The sequence below is a fragment of the Hemicordylus capensis genome, chromosome 2, assembly GCF_027244095.1.
Source record: "Hemicordylus capensis ecotype Gifberg chromosome 2, rHemCap1.1.pri, whole genome shotgun sequence".
In the NCBI taxonomy this organism is placed as follows: domain Eukaryota; kingdom Metazoa; phylum Chordata; class Lepidosauria; order Squamata; family Cordylidae; genus Hemicordylus; species Hemicordylus capensis.
The window spans coordinates 230,880,289-230,902,941 of record NC_069658.1 but is presented as its reverse complement, the minus strand read 5'-3'; the positions used below and the strand labels follow the sequence as shown (position 1 = coordinate 230,902,941).

Here is a 22,653-nt window from a genome sequence, read left to right as displayed (position 1 = left end):
ATGAGTTAGAAGCTAGCTTGCTGTTTAATTGGCTATAATAAACATGGATCCTTGAGTGAGTAAAACCAGCTGATGTCTGTTTCCGTTTTCCTAGGGCTACTTTGTTGTTGGTGGTGCAGTGCTAAAAGGACTTAGAGTAAATAAAGGTCCCACATCTGGGCGGTTTACAACACAATAAAAACAGGCGATAAAAGATTAAAACATTTCAACAATTAACATTTAAAAAGTTAAAACCATTAAATAACAATTAAAACACAATTAAAACAGTATCTAATTAAAAGCCTGGGTGAACAAATGTGTCTTGATTGCCCTTTTTAAAGTTGTAAGAGATGGGGAGGCTCTTATTTCAGCAGGAAGTGTGTTCCAAAGCCTCGGGGCAGCAATGGAGAAGGCCCGTAAATGTTGAAATGCACTGGTTTTTAGACAGCGGGGAAAGAAAAAGTGACAGATGTCAGTAAGAGTCATTAAAACATGGCACAACTGTATTAGAAGAAATGGAGAGAGACCAGGTCAGAAGAGCTCAGACTATCAGCTCCTGAGGGGAAAGCTCTTGTCTGTGAGAACTGTGGAGCAAGCCTTACTCCAATTCCCAAGGCCTGCTTAAAACCCACAAATCCTGAGAGAAAGAGGAAGAAGAAGCAGCAGACTCATGGAAAATCCCACCCCCCAGCCAAGTACTTCAAGAGTTCTAAAGCTAAGAATCTGGGGGCTTGCTCACTAGGGACCTGTAGAACAGCGTAAGTTATATGTCTAAAAGGTGTGACTTTGAACACAGGGTTTTCTGGTTTGAGCTAAGAGGTGGCTTTCCAGAATTGGAAACATTGGGATCTTGTGATAAGAGCCCTGTGGAATTTCTTACATGCTACTGATGTATTGAAATGCTTGACTAACGAGCATTCTTCTCCACACCCTGCTGCCATTTTCTCCCTGGTCTACCCGCCACCACAATTTTCTTCCCCCTGCCACCTTTTCCCTCCCCTACCCACCACCTTCTCCCCCCTCCCACCGCCACCATTGCTGCCATTTTCAACCACCCCCCGGGCCATTTCTCTCCCCCTCCCTGCAGTTCGCTCATGAACTCGTCCTGAGAGCTGCCACACATGGGATTAGCGACAGGTACACCTTAGAGCAATATACTAGCAGCTGAACTGGTGCAGAGCATCTGTGCCCCTAGTTCTCCCTGTCTCCCTCATCTTCTTTTAATGCCCCATTTTCAGCCCCAGTTTGTGTCCCTCCCTTCAGCCCCATTTCGTCCTCCCCTGGCAAAGCGGCCGCTGCTTCTCTCCGCTTCTCCCCCACCAGCAGCCATTCACCAGCCTGTCACTTCTGCCCCCTGCCTCTCGGCAGCCAAATATATAGATGTGTTAGGAGTTAGAAATGACTTTTGCTTTATTTTCCTAATGCCTAACTGCTCCCCTTCCCACCTTGGTTCCTGTAGACTAATAAAGTCATCTTTTAGAGAGAACAATCTCACCTCTTGTGTGTGTTGCTCAGAGATTCTGGAGTTTGTGGTTCCTGAGGAATTGACCTTGATACTTCCACCCAGAACAAAACTCATTCCGCACAGAGATGGAAAAGATTAGAGGGTACACTGCATGTGACATCTCTGGGCAGCTCTTTGTTTGATAGAAAACCCTGATAAGGGACACGGATCACACTACCTGAGAAGCTTGAGAGCAACTCCTCACTTAAATTTTGCTGGGGGAGAAGAAAGGCACTTTGGAGTAGTTGGCAGGGGAGGTGTGGAAAATTGAGGGAGGACCTCGTCAAGTGCTTGGGGGAGATCAGCACCCCTGGGGAGCACCGAGGAGGGAGTTCCCCTTGAAGGGCCTCCCTGCCCTCTCTGCATCCCTTGAGACTGGAGCTGCAGCCCAGACACTGAAGGGGACCCTCTGACTGATTTCTCTCTCTGACTCTCCCTCTCCCTCGTGGTGCTTTGGGTCATCTGCTTCTCAGCTGCTTCTTTTGGTTTTGAAGATCGATTGCTGCTTCTGTTTTTCTTGTCGGCTCATTGTATACTGAGGATTTTATATGGTTGTTTCTCGACCAACTACTTGAGTAGTCAAAAGCATGCTTAGACGGGTATACAGCCGTGACATTACATAAAGGTAAAGTTGTGCCGAGTCGGTGTCGACTGCTGGCAACCACAGAGCCCTGTGGTTTTCTTGGCAGAATACAGGGGTGGGGGGTGGGTTTACCCTTGCCATCTCCCACGCAGTAGGAGATGATGCCTTTCAGTATCTTCCTGTATCGCTGCTGCCCGATAGAGATGTTTCTCATAGTCTGGGAAACATACCAGTGGAGATTCAAACCGGCAATCTCTTGCCCCCTAGGCAAGTTACTTTCCCGCTGTACCAACAGGTAGCTCCTCCTACATTACATAGGATTTTTTTTAAAAAGCCTCCAATATGTCAGTGCCTCCTCTCTCCCTTTATATTGGAGAGAGCCATTCTGGAAGGGCGGTATACAAATAAAATCAATCAATCAATCTTGTTCGCTGCAGTGCTTTTCAACTAGAAAAAGTCTGGAAAAGGGCTCAAGGGTTTGGGCGACTTGAGAAGTCAGCGTAGAATAAAACCCCGAGTTAAACAAGGGACTGCTGTGGTCCCAGGCAGGCGGATCTTCTCTCTGTTTCTGCGGCCGCTCTCCACCCCCCCACCCCCCATGGCAACGCAGCGTGGGAAGTGGAGGGAATGTGAGGTTGGGAAAGGAGATTCAAGCGATTCCCTCTTAATCCTGACCCACCGAATGCAGCCAGTGACGACGGGGATTGACAGATGATGGCGCTCTGGCTGAGCCCGCCCTATGTCTGCGCAGGTGTGCCCCTCTGTAGGGGCAGCGCTAATGATTCGCCTGCAGCTCTGTCGCCTTTATGATTTTGCCCCGCATTGGACGGCGGTGTTGTTCAAGCGGGAACCGGAAGTCTAAGCTGCGGGTCTTTTCCCCCCATCCCTTCGAATCTTTCTCGAAACTGACCTTCGGGAGTTTCCCTGGAGGAGGAGGATGCAAGGAAGCAAAGGTGAAAAGAGGTGGCAGTCAGCAGGGCACGAGGAGAAGCTGCGAGAAGGCAGGGGCGGCAGGCAGGGAGGGGCGACTGTGTTTTTCCGGGGCCGAGGAGAGTTTGCAGAGCTCCCCACCACAACACACACACACACACCCCTTCCCCAAAGAAGCTGCGATGCCTCTGGGTGGAAGTGGCGGGGCTGCGAGATGGAGGCGGGAAAGGAGGAGGAAGGGGGAGGGAGGAAGCGAGCAGACCGCCGGCGGAGCACTTGCAAGGAAAGTTACGTTGAGCAGCCGGCCAGTGGTGGTCTCTGCCCGAAAGTTGTGCGCCTCGTGCAGGGCAAGCAGCGAGAACTCAGCGGTGCCATTGTGGCTGCTAGAAACAAATGAAGCGCGGGACGGACCGGGGGCGGGGGCGGTATAGTAAGCGTTCCTCCTATTTGTCTCCGCTTCTTATCCGGTGCCCGTGTGAGCATGCTCAGTATCGCCAGAGGAAGCTCTTTTCTGTTTTCTGCCCACCAATCCTATAGGATATTCTAATACTTTCTTAAACTATCGAAGAAAGGAAATCTAAATTCTGCAGGAAAGACTCAGATGTTGTTTGTGTTGTTTTGCCCCGAAATAACTCTGAGGCATAAAAAGGGAATGGCTGCACGAGTGTCTCAAAAGGCAACGGTGAAGTGCTGTGCATAGCCAGCATAGCATAGTGGTTAGAACGTTGGACTAGGACTGGGAAGACCGGAGTTCTAATCCCCATTCAATAATGAAACTCACTGGGTGACTCTGGTCCAGTCACTTCTCTCTCAGCCTAACCTACTTCACAATGCCTCACAGGGTTGTTGTGAGGATTAAAATAAGCATGTACACAGCTCTGAGCGCCTGGGAGGAAAAGTGGTATATAAATGTTGCCCCCCCAAAAATGGAGAGTGGGCAAGAAGAGAGCATGCTCGGTCTCTCCCCTTGTAGCCAGTGCCCTTGCCCTGAAGACAAATCTGCCAGAAACTCCTAAGCTTTACCTTGCATGGCACAATTTCGAGTTGCCCCTTGGTTTTATTGAGTTTTTAGCTGTGCTGATATAACGAGATACTTTTACTTCTAATTTCAATACTGGAACCTTGTATTGTATTATTCAAGTAATGTAGCATAATGTTACATTGTAATTAATTTATAACATAAAATAATAATGTAATCCCTTTTTTAAAAAAAATTGCAGGATTGAGTCTCTGTGGTCACCAGAAGAGCAGCAGCCTGTTGTCTTTCAAAAATGCTCTGCCACAGGCAAACAGGAGGCTGCTCTTCTGGTGACCACAGAGACTCAATCATGGAATGTCGAACGAAATTTTAAAAAGGAATTGCATTGTTTGTAATTAAATTATAAAATGAAACAACAATGTAACATTATACCATATAATGGAATATAGGGTTCCAGTATAGCAGGGGGTGCTCTTTAAGGGTGGGGGAGGGTGCACTTACCCCTCCTGCCACTCCCCCCCCGCCGATGCTCCTTTTTCGAAAAGCATTTGGGGCGGCAGCATACCTCCCTGCCGCCCCTCCCCCTTGTACCTTGGCAAAAGGCTTCAGAATATGCGATTGCTCACGTATGCCTGATGCACGTGACGCACACACGTAACTCCTGTGTGCCGTGTGCAAGCGCAATCGAATATTCTGAAGCCTTTTGCTGAGGAACGGGGGAAGGGGCGGCAGGGAGGTAATGCTTTTCAAAATGCTTTTCAAAAAAGGAGCACTGGCGTGGGGAAAGCGATGGGAGGGGTACGTGCATTTTTCCCCTCCTTTCAAGAGCCACCCCCCCCCGGTGCTGAATCACAAACTGCCCCCCCCCAGCGAACCCATCCTTGCACATCACTATTTCAGTACTGTCTCAAAAGCAAAGCCTTGTGTTCAGAACTTCACGGTTAGTGAAGAGTAAGGATGTGCACAAAACTGTTTTGCCCTGTTCGAATCCGAACCAGATTAGAACTGGACCGGGCATGAGCCGATCTGTACCCCCCTTAAACTGGGCACATTTCAATTCAAATTAGAATTTTGTTGCCTAGTCCCCCAGTTTGGAGAGATCTTTTGGAAGTTCCTCACAATCCATTGTGGATTTCACTACCCAAAATAGTTTAGTGTCATCTGCAAATTTGGCCACTTTGCTGGTCACCCAGACTTCTAGATCGTTTATGAACAAGTTAAAGAGCACTGGTCCCAGTACTGATCCATGGGGGACCCCACTTCCTACCCACCTCCGTTGTGAAAACTGTCCATATATTCCTACTCTCTGTTTCCTGTCCTTCAACCAGTTACCAATCCACACAAGAACCTGTCTCCTATTCCATGACTGCTAAGTTTACTCAAGAGCAGGTGCGTAGCTAGCCCGCCAGCGGCCCGTGTGCGGCTGCGGCGAGTGCCCCGATAGCCCCGCCCCCTGCGTCTGATGTCAGACGCAGGGGATAGCCATGCCCCCGCATCTGACATCGGACGCGGGGGGCGTGGTCTGGCTCCCGAATAGAGCCTTGAGGCTCCGTTTGCGAGAGAAGCAGCTTAACTGCTGAAGGGGCCGTGCAGCCCCTTTGGCAGTAAGACAAAGGCTAGTGCTACATTCGCAGCACAGCCCAGGAGCAGCTCTTCCCTGCAGGGAAGAGCCGCTTCTGGGCTGCGTTGCGAACGCAGGAGCTAGTTAGGCTGGCGCTGTGTTCCCAGCGCCAGCCAGGAGCAACTCTTCCCTGCCTTTGCAGGGAAGAGCTGCTCCTGGCTGACGTTGCGAACAAAGCGCCAGCCTTTGTTTAGCTCCCGAAGGGGCCGCGTGGCCCCCGCTCGGGAGCAAAACTACCGCCCCCGTCAGACGCGGGGGGGGGCGTGTCAGGGCCGCAAATGGCGGCTCCTGATTGGGCACGGCTCGGGTTGTTTGAACCCGTTCGCCCAATTATAGCTACGCCCCTGCTCAAGAACTTTTGGTGGGGAACTTTGTCAAAAGCCTTTTGGAAGTCCAAGTATACTATGTCAACCGGTTCACCTTTATCCACATGCCTGCAGATACTCTCAAAGAACTCCAAAAGGTTAGTGAGGCAAGACTTTCCCTTGCAGAAGCCATGCTGGTTCTCCTTCAACAAGGCCTGTTCTATATGCTTAACAATTTTGTCCTTAAATATTCTTTCCATCAATTTACCAGGCACCAAAGTTAAGCTGACCGGCCTGTAATTTCCCAGATCCCTCCTGGATCCCTTCTTGAAAATGGGAGTCACATTGGATACTTTCCAGTCCATTGGTACAGAGCCTGATTGTAGGGACAAGTTATATATTTTTGCGAGGAGCTTGGCAATTTCACATTTGAGTTCCTTCAGAGTGGATGCCATCTGGCCCTGGCGATTTGTTAATTTTTCACTTTTCAAGACAGTTTAGAACATCTCCCTTTGTCACCTCAAATTCACCCAGTTCCTCAGCCGCTAAACCTGAAAAACTCAATTCTGGAGAGGGTATAGGGTTAGTATCCTCCGCTGTGAAGACAGATGCAAAGAATTCATTCAGCTTCTCTGCAATCTCCTTATCCTCCTCAATAATCCCTTTCACACGCTCATCATTTAAGGGGCCAACCGCCTCCCTGGCAGGTTTTCTACTACTGATATATTTAAAGCAGTTTTTGTTATTCCCCTTGACACTTCTAGCTAGCTCCTCACAGTCTCTTTTTGCATCCCTTATTGTCTCCTTGCATTTCTTTTGCCAGAGTTTCTGTTCCTTCCTATTCTCTTCATTTGGACAGGACTTCCATTTTCTGAAGGAAGTCTTCTTCCCTTTTATAGCTTCCCCTTACTCTACTTGTTAGCCACACTGGCATCTTCCTGAACTTGGTGGTACCTTTCCTCCTTCTTGGTATATATTCCAACTGTGCTTCCAGTAATGTGGTTTTAAATAAGTTCCATACTTTCTGGAGTGATTTGACTAACTTTTCTAAGGCTCAGTCTTTTAGCACAACTAGAATTTGGACATTACCTGAATGTGAATTTAGCCAGTCTGTGTGTGGGTAGTCACCCATTATTACTGCCCTGTCTCTCTTGACATCTCTCTTATTTGTTTCTCCAACTCCAGGTCACTCTCAGGGCTTTGATCCGGAGGGCGATTGCATGTCCCTAATAACACATTTCCTTTCAGTCCTTGTAATGTTACCCATCATGATTCTGTGTAGGACTCTGGTCCACCTAGGTTTTCTAGCTTATTGGAATCTATCTCTTTCTGTGTTTCCTTCTGCTCAACTCCTGGCTCTACTCTGTCCCCTTCTGGTTTATCCGAAACATGTTCACCCTCACACCTTAGGGGATTTTGCCAGCCAAAGCAGATACCACCTTCTTCCTGCCAGCAATCCCCCAGGCATCATTTTAAAAGCTGCTCTGCGACCTTCTTGATTTTTTTGCACGAGCAGTCTGGTTCCATTTTGGCTCAAGTGGAGCCCGTCCCTTTTGTACAGGCTTTGCTTTCCCCAAAACGTATCCCAGTGACTAACTAATCTAAACACCTCCTCCTGGGACCACCGTCTCATCCATGCATTGAGACCCCTCAGCTCCCCCTGTCTCACTATACCTGCATGTGAAACAGGTAGCACTTCAGTGAACACTACCCTGGGGGTCCTAGACTTCAGTATTCTACCTAGCAGCCTAAATTTGGCTTCCAGGACCTCCCAACTTCATTTCCCAACATCGTTGGTGCCAACGTGCACCACGACAGCTGACTCCTCCCCAACACTGCCCAACAACCTACCTAGATGCAGTGTGATATCCGCAATCTTCACACCAGGCAGGCAAGTAACCATGTGGCCTACACGCGGGTCACAGTCCCATATCTCTATGCCCCTAATGATCGAATTACCCACTACTAAGAGGCCCCCACCCTCTGGAGGGGTATCCTCTGTGCGAAAGGATATGGGTGCATCACCCAAGGAAGGAGTCCCTGCTAAGGGAGTGTTTCCCTCTTCCTCAGACCAATGTCCTCTTTCCCTGAGACCCACATTCTCCATGACAGCAGAAGCACCATCAACCTGGGAGTGGGATGCCTCTACCACATCCCTCAGGGTCTTATCCATACACCTCTCTGCCTCCCTGAGCTTCTCCAGGTCAGCCACCTTGGCTTCAAGGGAACGAACTTGTTCCCTGAGACCTAAGAGTTCTTTGCACCAAGCGCACACCCACAACTTTTGCCCCTCAGGCAGATAGTCATACATGCAACATTCTGTGTAATACACTAGGAAGTAGCCCCTCCCCTGCTGGCATTCTACCTTCATAACTAGTTTTATTGACTATTTTTATTTTTATTTTGACTATTTTATTGACTATTTTAAGGTGTTTTAATGTAAACCGCCCTGAGCCTTTTGGAAGGGCGGTATAAAAGTTTTAATAATAATAATAATAATAATAATAATAATAATAATAATAATAATAATATTTAGAGTATATGGGGTTTGAAGCTAGGTACTGGGTACAGTTGTCAGCTAATTAATGGGTTTTAGTTTTGTCCTCCAAGAAAATTACAAAGGTTGGGTAGTACTCACCTTATTCTTGCCTTGTGTGTCTCCCCACAGCTTTTTCTGCCTCCTGCAAACTCCTTCATTATCTGTTAGCAGAGCTCCTCTGGTCCCGAGACTTGTATTCAACACCAGCAGCCAAATTGACCCAGCTCAGGAATGTGGGGCCTCCCACAAGCTGGATCCCCCACCTGAAATGAATGAATCCCCCTCTCAGGCTTCTCCTCTGGCAAAGACACAAACACTGCCAGCCAGCCAGCAATCCAACCCTAGGAGATTCCCAGCCCTAGCAGACCTAGCTTCTCCTTCCCTTCTTGTTTTCTTGGCATCAATCTTTCTTTGCATCAATCATACTGACTGATGCCAAAAAAAAAAAAATACTGAGGAAAGGGTGAGTGAGTGAGTGAGGGTTTTGGACATGTCCAACCAGCTTGGACATATAGTGCATTTGTAAGGGGGAAAGCTAAAAGCACAACACATGTCCCTTGCTTCACAGTCCTCACTCAGATCTTCTGGACTGTGTGGGACAGGAGTGTGTTGTGTTGCGTGTTGAAATATTTCTGCTGGTGTGGATTTGCATGGATATACCTCTTTTGTATTCTTGCATACATAAGAATAGCCCTGCTGGATCAGGCCCTAAGCCCATCTAGTCTGACAGCAGAGGAGCTATCAGCCTTGGAGTGGGATGCCTCTACCACGTCCCTGAAGGTCTGGTCTGCATGCCTCTCTGAGCTTCTCCAGATCCACATCCTTGGTCTTGAGGGAACGAATTTGTCCCCTGAGAGCCAGGAGCTCCTTGCACCGAGCACACACCCATGACTTCTGCCCATGGAGCAAATAGTCATACATGTGGAATACACTGGGAAGTGCCCCCTCTCCTGCTGGCTTTCTATCTTCATAACTGGTTTTGTTGGATGTTCACAGTATTTGGAGATAGTTTATTAGCAAGTTAGGTCTTAGCTGTATTGGTGCTGTTTAATGTTCAAACTTGAGATAATAGGCTTTGATTGGGCTAAAATATGTTCCTGGCAGGTTTGACCTCTTACTTGAAAGAGTCTCATCTTGACAGTATTGTTGATGAAACTGCCTCGGGGATGATTGATTGGCACCCCCAGTTCAGGCAAATGTGTTTAATTTAGCTCAAAAGGGGAGACAGTTCCAATCAGCCTTAATTTGTGCAAGCGTATGAACTCAAGAAAACTGGCTTGAGAGAGAGATTTTAATTAACAAAAAGGAGTTTATTGACAGAGAAATTAAAAGAGCAATAGATTAAGTTACTAGGTGGACCTAACGTAACAGCAATACAAATGTGTTTAAAAAACAGACTCTTACTTGGTACATTATGCTTAAAGTTTCTGATTGTGTGTAAATTCCCAGGTGGGCTAGAGAGAGGTACTTTACGATAGAGGGGCAAGGTTTCAGAAATAAGAGAATGGGGTAGATTGAGCCCTGAAGGAGCCGAGCAAGAGGCTATATCATCTGTCCTCAGGAAGATTCGGCTTGTGCAGCTGGAGACTAGCGCCCATCCAGAGAGCTGAAGTGCAAAGCAGGAGAGTTGAAGGAGTTATTGGGGTTACTCACGAGGAAAGTTCCAGTGTGAGGCCAGCTGGATAGATAGGCAAGGGGATTGATCTATAACCAGGCACAATAAGCTGAGCATTGGGGTGAGGGCAGCGAATTGGCCAGGCAGCTAGTGATATCAGCTCGGGTAGCCCCAATGAAGAGGGGAACACCAAGGTGGTCTGCTGGAGTTCTTGTTGCAGTCTGATGGGGTCCCGAGTGAGAGGCACAAGGGAACTCTTGAGATGTTTCGCATTGGGAGTCCCAGTTATAATACAGGAGGAAGCACACTGAGTCATGGATACTTATCAGGGGCATAGCTAGGGGAGAGGGGGCCTGTGTTCACCCCTCTCTCTGGTGTGCCCTCAGAGTGAGTGAGATAACGAAAAAAATAGGGATGGGTGGAGCTGAGGGCCTGGGTTCTTTGAACCCTTTCGCTCAATTATAGCTACATCCCTGATACTTATACTGTATCTCAAAAGGTGCCTTGAGGGCGCTTTGCTGTTGTGATGCTTTGCTGAATAGGGGAGTCCAGGCAGGCTCTTTCGGAATGCATTGTGTCTGATTTCCCTTCCTGGGTGATAAGGTATGTGAATCGCCTGTTGTGTTCAAGGCTGATTGTAATGAAAACTAGAGTACGCAGGTGTGTCAAAAGAGTATCCTGTGCTGGAACTGACTCTCCTAATAATTCTATCAAAAGTTTTGATGGGCACCTCTTCAAAATTACGTCACTTCCCTTCCTGGCCTAATTTTTTCGTTAGCAACAGGTGTTATCTCTCTTGCCAGAGGATGAGGGGAGTTTAGATTTCATTCCAATTCCGAAATGATGCTGAATGCCAGACACTTGTAGTAGCTAGTTCTGAAGCCTGCTTAGCTGGGGCCCCCTCATAGAAGGAGGGGGTGTGAAGCTAATCTCTTTTGCAGTTTGTGTTACTGACAGCCCAAATCTAGGGGCCAACTAAGTGACTTGTCCCCATGTATAACATAAACTGGGAGATCACATTGCGGTCCATCTACTAACAGAGTTTGAAGGAATATATGAGTTAACTAACAAATAGTAAAACACTTCTAATAATTACTAATATTTAGAGAAATTCTATGCAGGCATGGATGAAAACTAGCAAACAAAAAGTGGTAAGTCTTATACTTTAAACAATATTTGTTACCTCAAAGCAATCAATTTTTAAAGCTAAGAAATAGGGTTAAAATATGCAGGCATAACAATGAACTACTAATCGATAATAATCAATCTATTATATTAATCCTCGTACCCATGGGGATGCGGATTCGCTGGGCGTCAGAGGCTCTCCTGATTGGCTGGGTGGCAGAGGCTCGCAGGAGGCTGTTGGCTGCTGCCGGGGGAAATGGTGGCGTTGAGGAGGCAGGAGCAGGCCCAGCCACTCCAAGGAGTCAGGAGGCGGCAGCAGGAGGGAACGGGCAGGGAGGCAGCACACTTGGCTCCGGTAGGGAGGCGGCGGCAGTTTCGGGCTGGCCACGGTGGCGATGTGGTGGGCTCCTGAAGAGCGTGGTGGAGGCCAAGCGGAGGAGGACGCTGGAGGCAAGTCAGGTGGAGAAAACAGGCGGCGGACGGGACCATGGCCCCGCCAGCTGCCGGGCCAGCCAGAAAGCCGGAAATGCCGATATGGGGGGCCCCCGACCCAAATAGTGCACAGATGATCTGTGCGGGGTTGGCTACTAATAATCTAAAGCTAAATCGCCAATGCAGCCAGGAAAAACAGGTAATGTAAATATATAGATGAAAATGGGGGTTGGTCAGCTAGACAAAATGGTAGGTAACACTGATTGTCCATGGTCGGGGAGCTCTAGTGGCAGAAGGTTCCAACTGTCATGGCAGTTTTGGAAATAGTCCAACAAGCTGTTCATGAGGGGCTGCCAAAAGGGGAAAAACAAAATGGCTTGTGGCTGTCTTCTGGAGTGGCAGCTAAGTAACAAATAGTCCAGGCCTACTCCTTGAGGTGGTTGTGCTTGCTTGGCTAGCAGCATCTGAACAAAATGGCACATTTACTGGAGCAAAATGGCAGGCTTCTAGAGATGCGGCATGAACAGTTCATCTTCTCCGCCAGGCAGAGCGGTGATGTCACCGACAGCCAGCACACAGGCATCCGGGTTCCCGTAGCAACAGCGAAGTCGATCCTAGAGAGCGGGGAATGGTCTTCCATGGTGGTCACCTCTGCTTATGGCTGGCACAGGCATTGCTGGAGCAGCAGTAAGCAACCAGCTCGTTGTGGGGTGGTGTAGTCTCCCAGTTGGACGCTCCATCTCTTTCTGGATCCATTTGCTGGAACATAGCTAACTTTGACTTTACTGCTGTCACCCCCCATGCCTAGATGCTCAACGGGTGTTTAGAACTTGTTACAAACCTAAAAGAAAACTTAATTATGAAGGCTAAAAATAACATCTGACTGACAAAAATTCGGGCAAATATAGATACCAAGAAAAGCAAAAGGCAGCTCCAGCTTTATCTGAGGGAACTTTGTCTGGAGGAACTGCATCCTCTGGCACAGGCAGGGCTCCCTTCCAGACTTTTAGCTGCGATGAATCAGGTGTGCGCATGGTGCGTCCAGTCATAACTTCATGTGGGCTATACCCGTGTATTGCATTAGAACCTCTCAGTGCCATGAGAGTGACAGAGAGGTGCTCAGCTTCATCTTTTCCATCTGCTTTGACTATTTTCTGCAAAGCTTCAGTTTCCGAGTCCCCTTCTTGTAGGGTGCTCAAGTCCCAATTGGGGATTTGTCCTCTGACTGTTTTACGTTGACTGCTGCATATAGCGACAGGGTTTGAGGCTCCTTGTTAAGAGGTTTTTTAGGGATGGGAAGCTTAGAGGTAACGGGTGTAAGTCCCAGATTTGCTACCTCAGCTTCACTGGTTGGAATGCTGGCTGCATTGCTTTCCCACTAAGAGGCAAGAGCTTGATTTCCGACCAAATCTGGGCAGCCCTGGCGGCTGGCGGAATTGGATTGTGGCTATATGGGGGTGTTGGAAGGGTGAGGGGAAGAGTGCATAGCAAAAGTGCAATCTCCAAGCCTGAAGATGCAGCTGCAACCAGGGAGGCTTCTGGGAGTGGGCAGAACAAGCTCAACAGTCTGCATCAACAGCATTCTCCCTCTATTCCAACAGCTGGCGGGAAGGATTATGTGGATTGTCAATTGAAATGAACCACCCTGAAGTGGAGAAAGAGACTCAAGAGGGATTAGGGAGGCAGAAGGAGAGCCAAAGAGATTGCCAAGAAATTCCAGCCCAACAAGAAGATCACCAAAGAAAAGGAACGAAGGAGGAAAAGACCCATGAATGGGAAACCAGTCAGTTGTAAAGCAAGTGTCAGTACACACTGAAGGGCCAAAATGGAGGAGCAGAGAAAAACATCTTTGGAGCATGGAAATAGCTTCAGTCGGAGCTCACAGCTGCTCTCCCATCAGTGTACCGAGGAAGAGGAGAATGCTGGGCATGGAGATGGATCAAATATTGAGGACAGAAAGCAAATGGACACTTGCAGGGATGAATCCGATGCTTCTAGGAGTGCAGAGTTCCGCCTCATCCCAGTCATACGCCTCATCCGAATCGTACCGGAAGAATGGAGCGGAAAGAGACAGAAAACGCATCCTGTACAGGGAAAGACTGTCAGTAGTAGTTTAAGCCTTAAGACACATCCAAGCATATGCAAAGGGGAGAGAGTGTACAAATGTTTAGAGTGTGGGAAAAGATTCACGTCCAAAGATTCACTTGCTGTGCATCAGAGAACCCACAGAGGGGAGAAATGCTTAGAGTGCCAGGAGTGTGGGAAAAGATTCAGACAGAGGGCCAACCTTGTGTGGCATCAAAGAATGCACACCGGGGAGAAGCCATTTAAATGCTTGGAATGTGGAAAGAGCTTCCATTTTAAAGCACATCTTATTTGCCATAAAAGGGTTCACACAGGAGAGAAACCGTATACATGCTCAGAGTGTGGAAAGAATTTCAGTCAGCTAGCCAACCTCACTAAACACCAGAAAACACACACAGGTGAAAGACCATATAAATGCTTGGAGTGTGGAAAGAGCTTTAAGCATGGTGCATGTCTTACTGCCCATCTAAGAATTCACACAGGGGAGAAACCATTTAAATGCACAGAGTGTGGGAAGAGTTTCACTCGGAGCTCAACCCTTACTTCACATCAAAGAATCCATACAGGGGAGAAGCCACATGCCTGTGTGGAGTGTGGAAAGAGCTTTTTCGCTAAATCTAGCCTTAAGGAACATGAAAGGATTCACACAAGGGAGAAACCATTAAAATGTCTGGAGGATAGTAATAACTTCAGCAACCACTCAGCCTTGACTTCTCATCAAAGAATCCACACAGGGGAGAAACCATATAAATGCCAGGTGTGTGGAAAGCGCTTCAGTCATAGTGACCATCTTCATAGCCACCAAAGAATACACACAAGAGAGAAACCATTTAAATGTACAGAGTGTGGGAATAGCTTCACAAGTAGTTTACACCTTGCTACCCATACTAGAATCCATACAGTAGAGAAACCCTATAAATGTATGGAATGTGGGAAGAGCTTCAGTAGGAAATGGATCCTTACTTCACATCACAGAACCCACACAGGGGTGAAACCATTTATATGCCAGGAGTGTGGAAAGAGCTTTTGTCATAGGTCTACTCTTACTTCCCATTATAAGATCCACACAGGAGAAAAACCATTTAAATGTATGGAGTGTGGGAAGAGCTTCACAAGTAGTGCACAGCTTGTTACCCATCAAAGAATCCACACAGGAGAGAAGCCATTTAAATGCTCGGAGTGTGGGAGGAGCTTCGCTCAGTTGTCAAACCTCAATTCACATGAAAAAATCCACAAAGGAGAGAGACTATTTAAATGTGAGGAATGTGGGAAATGCTTTAAGCATAAAACATGCCTTTCTTCCCATATTATAACTCACACAGGAGAGAAACCATTTCAATGCCTGGAGTGTGGTAAGAACTTCAGTTGGAAAGATAGCCTTAGAAAACATCACAGAATCCATACAGGAGAGAAACCATATAATTGCCTTGAATGTGGGAAGAACTTCATAAGCAACTCAGCCCTTACTAGTCATCAGAAAATCCACAGAGAAGAGAAACCATATAAATGCCAGGAGTGTGGAAAAAGCTTTGGTCATAGGGAACACCTCACTAATCATCAAAGGATCCATACAGGGGAGAAGCCATTTCACTGCCAGGAGTGTGGAAAGAGCTTTAATCGGAGCTCAGCCCTTACCTCCCATCAAAGAATCCACACAGGAGAGAAACCATATCAATGCCTGGAGTGTGGAAAAAGCTTCCATGACAGCTCAGATCTTACTAAACATCTACGAGTGCATACAGGAGAGAAACCATTTAAGTGCTTGGAGTGTGGAAAGAGCTTCAGTAGGCGAACGAACCTCAACAAACATCAAAAAATCCACAAAGGAGAGAAACTATATACATGCCAGAAGTGTGGAAAGGGTTTCATACACAATGCCCAACTTTCCAGCCATAACAGAATCCACACAGGGGAGAAACCATATACATGCCTGAAGTGTGGAAAAAGTTTCAGCCATAGATCAGGCCTTAAAAACCATGAAAGAATCCATACAGGAGAGAAACCTTATAAATGCTCAGAGTGTGGGAAAAGCTTCAGACACAATTCTCACCTCTTTACCCATCAGAAAACCCACAAAGGTGAGAAACCACATAAATGCCAGGTGTGTGGAAAGAGCTTCAGTCGTCATGACCATCTTCGTACCCACCAAAGAATACACACAGGAGATAAACCATTTAAATGTACAGAGTGTGGGAAAAGCTTCAGAGATAGTACACAGCTTGCTACCCATAACAGAATCCATACAGGACAGAAACCATTTAAATGTATGGAATGTGGAAAAAGCTTCACAAATAGTGCAAACTTTTCTGTCCATAGTAGAATCCACACAGAAGAGAAACCATTTAAATGCCAGGAGTGTGGAAAAAGCTTCACTCAGAGGTCTAAACTTATTACACATCAAAGAATCCACACAAGATAAGAACCATTTAAATGTCTGAAGTGTGAGAGGAGCTTCAGTCGGAAAGATAGCCTTACTACGCGTTACAGAATTCACATACAGAAGAAGTCATATCAATGTCAGGAGTGTGGAACGGGTTTTGCCGACAGGAGAAGCCTCATTTCACATCAAAAATTCCACAAGTGAGAGAAACTATGAGGCTTTTCTCATGACCAGCCTAAACCTTCCTGGCTGCCCCAAGCAGGGTTAGGCTGGTCGTGAGAAGCAGTGGGATCCTCTCGGATCCCTCCCCTCCTCTCCCCCCCCCCACTAACCCCCCTAATAACCCTGGCTTTTAGCCGAGGTTAATGGTGCTCTTGCACGTGACGTGTCTACACCTACAAAGATTAGAATTGTTTGGACAGTAGTTTTTGCCGTGACACTCTATGGATGCAAAAGCTGGACTTTGAATAAGCAAGATAGATAAGTAATGACGCTTTTGAACTTTGGTGCTGGAGAAGACTTTTAAGGATATCATGGACAGCCAGGAAAACAAACAAATGGATCATAGAACAAATCAATCCAGAATTTTCACTGGAGGCACAAATGACCAGGCTCAAACTATCATACTTTGGATACATTATGCGAAGATCCAGCTCCCTTGAGAAGTCCATAATGCTGGGAAAAGCTGAAGAAAAGAGAAGAAGACGACCAGCAGCAATGTTCATGGACTCGATTACAACAGCAATGAATGCACCACTGAGAGACCTTAAAGGCCAAGTTGAAGACAGATCATCCTGGAGAGAATCTATCTATGTGGTCGCTAAGAGTTGACACCGACTTGACGGCACTCAATCAATCAAAAAGAAACACTCAGCAGTTGCAAGAATACTTCAGAAAGCACCCTCAGTTGATATTGGGGTGGCACACTTTAAAAATCGTGGTTACCCAGTTGCAAAGAACATAGATGTAAGAAAACTTTAAGAGTTTACAGACAGAGACTTTTGCAATGCCCTAGTTGCAGAGTTGGGTATAGTCTTTTGTTTCTTAGCTTGGTTGCATTACTGATAGAACAATATCAAGGAAAAGCAGAGCACAGGAAAGAAAGATAAGTTTCTGATGCAAACTAATTTACATGTCAGTGTGGATGACATCATCACAAACTATGCCATTGAGGTGTCTGTGTGTGTCACTTACTGCAATTGTATCCAATTTGATTCAAATGGGTTAGGCAGTCCACAGATTAGCCCACTTGTGCCTCAGATGTTCACACAGCTGCCATCTTGGAGTGGATGACATCATCACACTCCACACCATTTGGGCATCTCTATGTGTACCTACAGCTCTAACAAATTTGGTTCAAATCAGTTAGGTGGTTCACAAGTTAGCCCACTTGCACTTCAAAAGTTTATGCATCCACCACCTTGGATTTGGGGTGGATGACATCATCACAAGCTACATCACTGAGGTGTCCCTATAACTGTACCTGATTGGGTTCATATTGGTCCAGGCGTTGTGAAGTTGATGGGGGGGGGGCACACGAATGGACACACAAACACAAAATGTCGGGTGATCTCATAAGCCTACTGGAAAGTAGGCTAAAAACTGAAAAGAACCAGCTGAAAAGCAGATGATTCGAAGTGCCACTAGTGAGAGGGAGAGTCAAAGAGAGAAATCAGCCAGGGTCCTCTTCACTGTCTGAACTGGAGCTCAAGGGAGGCAGAGAGGGGGAGAAGCCCCTTCAAGGTTACTCCCTAGTACTTTCCAGAGGTGCTGATCGCCCCCACCCCAAAGGACTCGATGAGGTCCCCACTCAGTTTACTGGGCTTCTCCTGCCAACCAAGCCAAAGTATACCACACAATGTTATACACTACATGGAAGCCTGGGGATAACTACCTTCATTCAAGGCAGTAAAACTAAGTAAAGCGTGCTGTCAAGTTGATTTTGACTCCTGGCACCCACGGAGCCCTGTGTTTTTCTTAATACAGGAAGGATTTACCATTGCCTCCTCCCGCAGAGTATGAGATGATGCCTTTCAGCATCTTCCTATATTGCTGCTGCCCGATACAGTACCAGCGGGGATTCGAACTGGCAACCTTCTGCTTGTTAGTTGAGCATTTCCCTGCTGCACCAGTTAAAGTAGGCAAGACGGTTATTTGTAATAAAGCACTGTTGCACAAGTGCAAAAACTGCAGAGTTGCACAACAGTGTGGCCATTCTATAAAATAGCTGCATGTGTCACACAACTCCATATGCACCATTTTTGCACACGTGCATCACTGCTCTAGCATAACCGTGCAAACGTTACATTCCACTGCATCCTGTGTCAATGCAAAAACCCCAAATACTGAAATAACTTTGATCCTGAGCTTATGTTTTAACATGTACCAGATTTAGGCACAAGATAGGTAAGCTGTTGCTTAGGGCCTCACTTTATGAGGGGCCTCTGAATACAAAACCCCTGTTAAAAGAGCAAAAAGGCACCTTTTAAAAGCGGTGATTCTTTTTATTTAGCAGGGGGAGAGCACCTGGCCCTATCCATTCCCAGCACAGTATCCCTCCAGCAGCGGCTGTTGCTGGGGTCTATCTTATGTTTCTTTTTAAGATTGTGAGCCCTTTGCGGGGCAGGGAGGCATTTTATTTATTTAATAATATCTTTGTAAACCACTTTGGGGACTTTTGTTGAAAAGCAGTATATAAACATTTGTCGTATTCGTATTCATAAAATGATAAATTTGAAGTTTTACATAATGTTTTCTCATTTGAAGGTATTTCTAATGCAAATGGGCAATTTGCAAGATATTTTTTGTTAGACGATTAGTTTTTTGCTGCATCTTTGCCAAGTAAAAATAAAACTGTAATATTCTTTCTAGTTTCTAGTTCCATTGTCCTTTATGTTAAGTGTGTGTGAAGAATATATGTATTTGGCAATCCTACAGGACCTGCTAAGCTTAGAGACTCCTGGCTCAGCATGTCATAATCCGGCCCTGATTTTAACAGATTGTATTTACTGCCTGGAATGAAAAGAATTGATTTGAATCTGATCATTTCAAACACAGACCCATACTTTGGATGGCCTCACTTAATTCAATGCTTCATCTGTTTGTCTCAGGGCTGCTCAACTTTGGCCCTCCTGCAGATGTTGGCCTACAACTCCCCTAACTATTGGCCAATGTGGTTGGGGCTTATGGGAGTTGTAGTCCAAAAACAGCTGGAGGGCTGAGGCTGAGCATCCCTGTGGACCCCGGGGGTGTTCCTTGAAACAGGAATTCCCATATGTCTAACGGCAACTCCCATAATCCCTAGCCAAAGGCCATTGCAGCTGGGAATGATGGGAGTTGTAGTCGGCAACATCTGGGCATCCCTGTTACAGGGTCAGGGAACATAGGTCCCCTCTGCTGTTTGGCGCTTGCCCTTTCCTCCCCCCTCCACGTCTCCCCGCCTTGCGCGCTATGGAGCCCCACCTACCCACCCATCGCCACCACCAGGATCATGATCTCTGCTTCCGCAGCGCCAGGAAGGAAGAGGCCAGGCGCTGACAGCCACCGTTTCACGAGGTAAGGAAGAGGCAGGGGGGAAAGAAGATCCACCCCACCCCACCCGATGCAGGCTGCGAGGCGTTCCGCGTCTTGCGCGCTGTTTCTTTGCCAGCCCTCAGGATGCTGCCCCCGGCTGCTGCTCTGTCGCCCGTATGCCTTTGCCCCGCCGCATTGGACGGTGGTGTGTTCAAGCGGGAACCGGAAGTCTAAGCTGCGGGTCTCCCCCCGGTATGCCATTCCCTTCGAATCTTTCCGGAAAACCGACCCCGGGAGGAGTTTCCCTGGAGGGCAGCAGCAGGACGCAAGGAAGCAAAGGTGGGAAGAGGTGGCGGCGGGGCAGGAGAGCCTCCTCGGGGCTTGAATCGCCGCCCCGCCGCTGAGCTTGCAGCTGCCTTTGTTTGCAGCCTCGAGGGCTGGCCTGCCCCTCTGGTGCCCCTGGGAGGGAGCAGCTGAAGCGAAGAGCCGAGGGAGAGAGACCCAGCAGAGGCCGGGAGGAAACCTTTCAGCCGCTGGAGTGGAGGGAGAACCTGCCTGCTGGGCTTGCCCCCCTCAAGTAAACCAAGCATTATGAAAAGGGTCTCTTTCTGTCTTGGTGGGTGCCTGTGGTGGTTGTGCTTCTTCCCTTGCTGCTTGGAAGCCGCTGTGTATTCACCGCCCCGAACGGTGGGTGGGTGGGTGGTGGGTTGGGGTCCATTCCTCACACAATGATTAGAAGTCACCCTTTATGTGTATGTTCTGGCTTAGTTTAAAAAAAAAAAAAACGGGGGGTGGGGGGAGTTGGAGAGGAGAGCTGGTCTTGTGGTAGCAAGCATGACCTGTCCCCTTAGCTAAGCAGGGTCTGCCCTGGTTGCATTTGAATGGGAGACTTGATGTGTGAGCACTATAAGATATTCCCCTCGGGGATGAAGCCGCTCTGGGAAGAGCAGAAAGTTTCAAGTTCCCTCCTGGCTTCTCCAAGATAGGGCTGAGAGAGATTCCTGCTTGCAACCTTGGAGAAGCCGCTGCCAGTCTGTGAAGACAATACTGAGCTAGATAGACCAGTGGTCTGACTCAGTATATGGCAGCATCCTATGTTCCTATGAGTCCTGGGTTAATGCTCTTCTTCCATGCTCTGGGTTATCTTCAAAAAACAGTACAAGATGCCAGCAGGCATATTGCAAAGCTGTGATAGCACAAACTTTCAAGACCGCCCCCAGCATGTCTTTGTGTGAGGAAGGAAATCAGTGACTACAACATATAAAAAGCCCCGCAGAAAAGAAATTCCTTAGCATAGATTTTTTAAAATCCATGTTTGCTCACTATTCATTGTATGTAGTAGGGGGAGGGTGGTGGAGAGGAGAAATCTGGAATGTGGTGTAGTGGTTAGAGTGCTGGTCTAGGACCTGGGAGACCCGAGTTCAAATCCCCATTCAGCCATGGTACTTGCTGGGTGACTCTGGGCCAGTCACTTCTCTCTCAGCCTAACCTTCTTCACAGGGTTGTTGTGAGGAGAAACTTGAGTATGTAGTACACCGCTCTGGGCTCCTTGGAGGAAGAGTGGGATATAAAATGTAATAATAATAATAATTCTAAACTGCTCTAATTGGGATTTTTCCTTTCTGCTGTTAAAAAACCTTAAAGTGGGGGGTGGGCTTATGCTATGAGAGATTGCCCTGTAATGAGAGATTGCCCTGTATACTTTTCCCTGCCTGTAATGCAAATGAATACTTGTTTTCATCCTGGTTTTGGAGTCTAGGACTCTGTTGCTCCACCAGTAGTTTATTCTGATGTGTGGTACATAGAGGGAGTCACTATGACAATGTTCAGGTGTTGGCAAGGTGAGCTATGATGCTTGTGTTGTGAATCTTGTCAGTTCATTCTGATCAAGGCTGAACCAGCTACAAGAGGCCCAATAGTTCTTGCATCCCTGTGCCTCTGTCATTCTGTCCAGCTAATTTATATATTTATCACATTTATATACGACCCCATATAGAATCTCTGGGCAGCTTACAGTTAAAACCCTTCAACAATTAAAACCTAATCTCATATAAAACAGATTAAAATAACATCATTAAAACTTTATAAACTAAAAGCCTGATGCAATAGGTGTCTTTTCAAGAGCTGCTTAAAAACAGCCACAGATGGGGAGCTTCTGATTTCATTTGGGAGGTTGTTCCAGAGCCCTGAGGCAACCCTAGAGAAGACCCAGTTTTGGGTCACCACCAAATGAGCCAGTGGTAATTGCAACTGGACCTCCCTCAATGATCTGAATAGGTAGCAGGGTTCATGAAGAAGGCAATGCTCTCTCAGATAACTCAGACCTAAGCTGTTCAGGGCTTTATAGGTAATAACCAGCACTTTGTATTTATTTATTTATTTACACATTTTATATCCTGCTCTTCCTCCAAGGAGACAAAAGCAGTGTACTACATACTTCAGTTTCTCCTCACAACAACCCTGTGAAGTAGGTTAGGCTGAGAGAGAAGTGACTGGCCCACAGTCACCCAGCAAGTATCATGGCTGAATGGGGATTTGAACTTGGGTCTCCCCAGTCCTAGTCTAGCACTCTAACCACTACACCAGGCTGGCTTTTTGCCCACAAACTTCTTGGCAGCCAGTGTAGTTCTTTTAAAATAAAAGTAATGTGGTCTCTTCTGGTAGCACCAGTTGCAGTTTCCATACTACATACAAAGGCAGCTCAATGGAGAATGTCTTGCAGTAGCCTGGACGTTCCCAGCAAATGCACCACTGTTTTAAGGTTGTTTATCTCAAGAAATGGACATAGCTGGCATATCAGCTTAAGCCGATTAAAAAGCACTTCTGGTCACTGCCTCGACTTGAGAGAAGTTTGGATCCAGAAGTACTCCAAGATTATGTATCTGGTTGTTGTTTTTCTTCGGGGGGATAAGAACAGGCAGTTCTAAATCGTTTCCTAAGTTCCGACCTCCCACAATGAGTACTTCTGTCTTGTTTGTATCCAACTTTGGTTTGTTCTCCTTCATCCAGCCTGTATGTTATTAATTCCATGCAGGCATTTAGGGAAGTAAAACCATTTTCTGA

The 22,653-nt window shown here is 47.1% G+C and overlaps 1 protein-coding gene across 1 annotated transcript in view; it reads left to right on the top strand.

Annotated features, from left to right (window-relative positions):
- Positions 1–2,916: 2,916 nt before the first annotated feature.
- Positions 2,917–22,653, top strand: part of LOC128343829 (zinc finger protein 721-like) — a 28,455-nt gene continuing 8,718 nt past the window's right edge. Inside the window, 3 exon segments of the mRNA XM_053293266.1 lie at positions 2,917–3,019; positions 13,214–16,277; positions 19,642–19,929. Coding sequence (XP_053149241.1) covers positions 13,438–16,277; positions 19,642–19,929 — 3,128 coding nt within the window. The 5' untranslated portion in view covers positions 2,917–3,019; positions 13,214–13,437.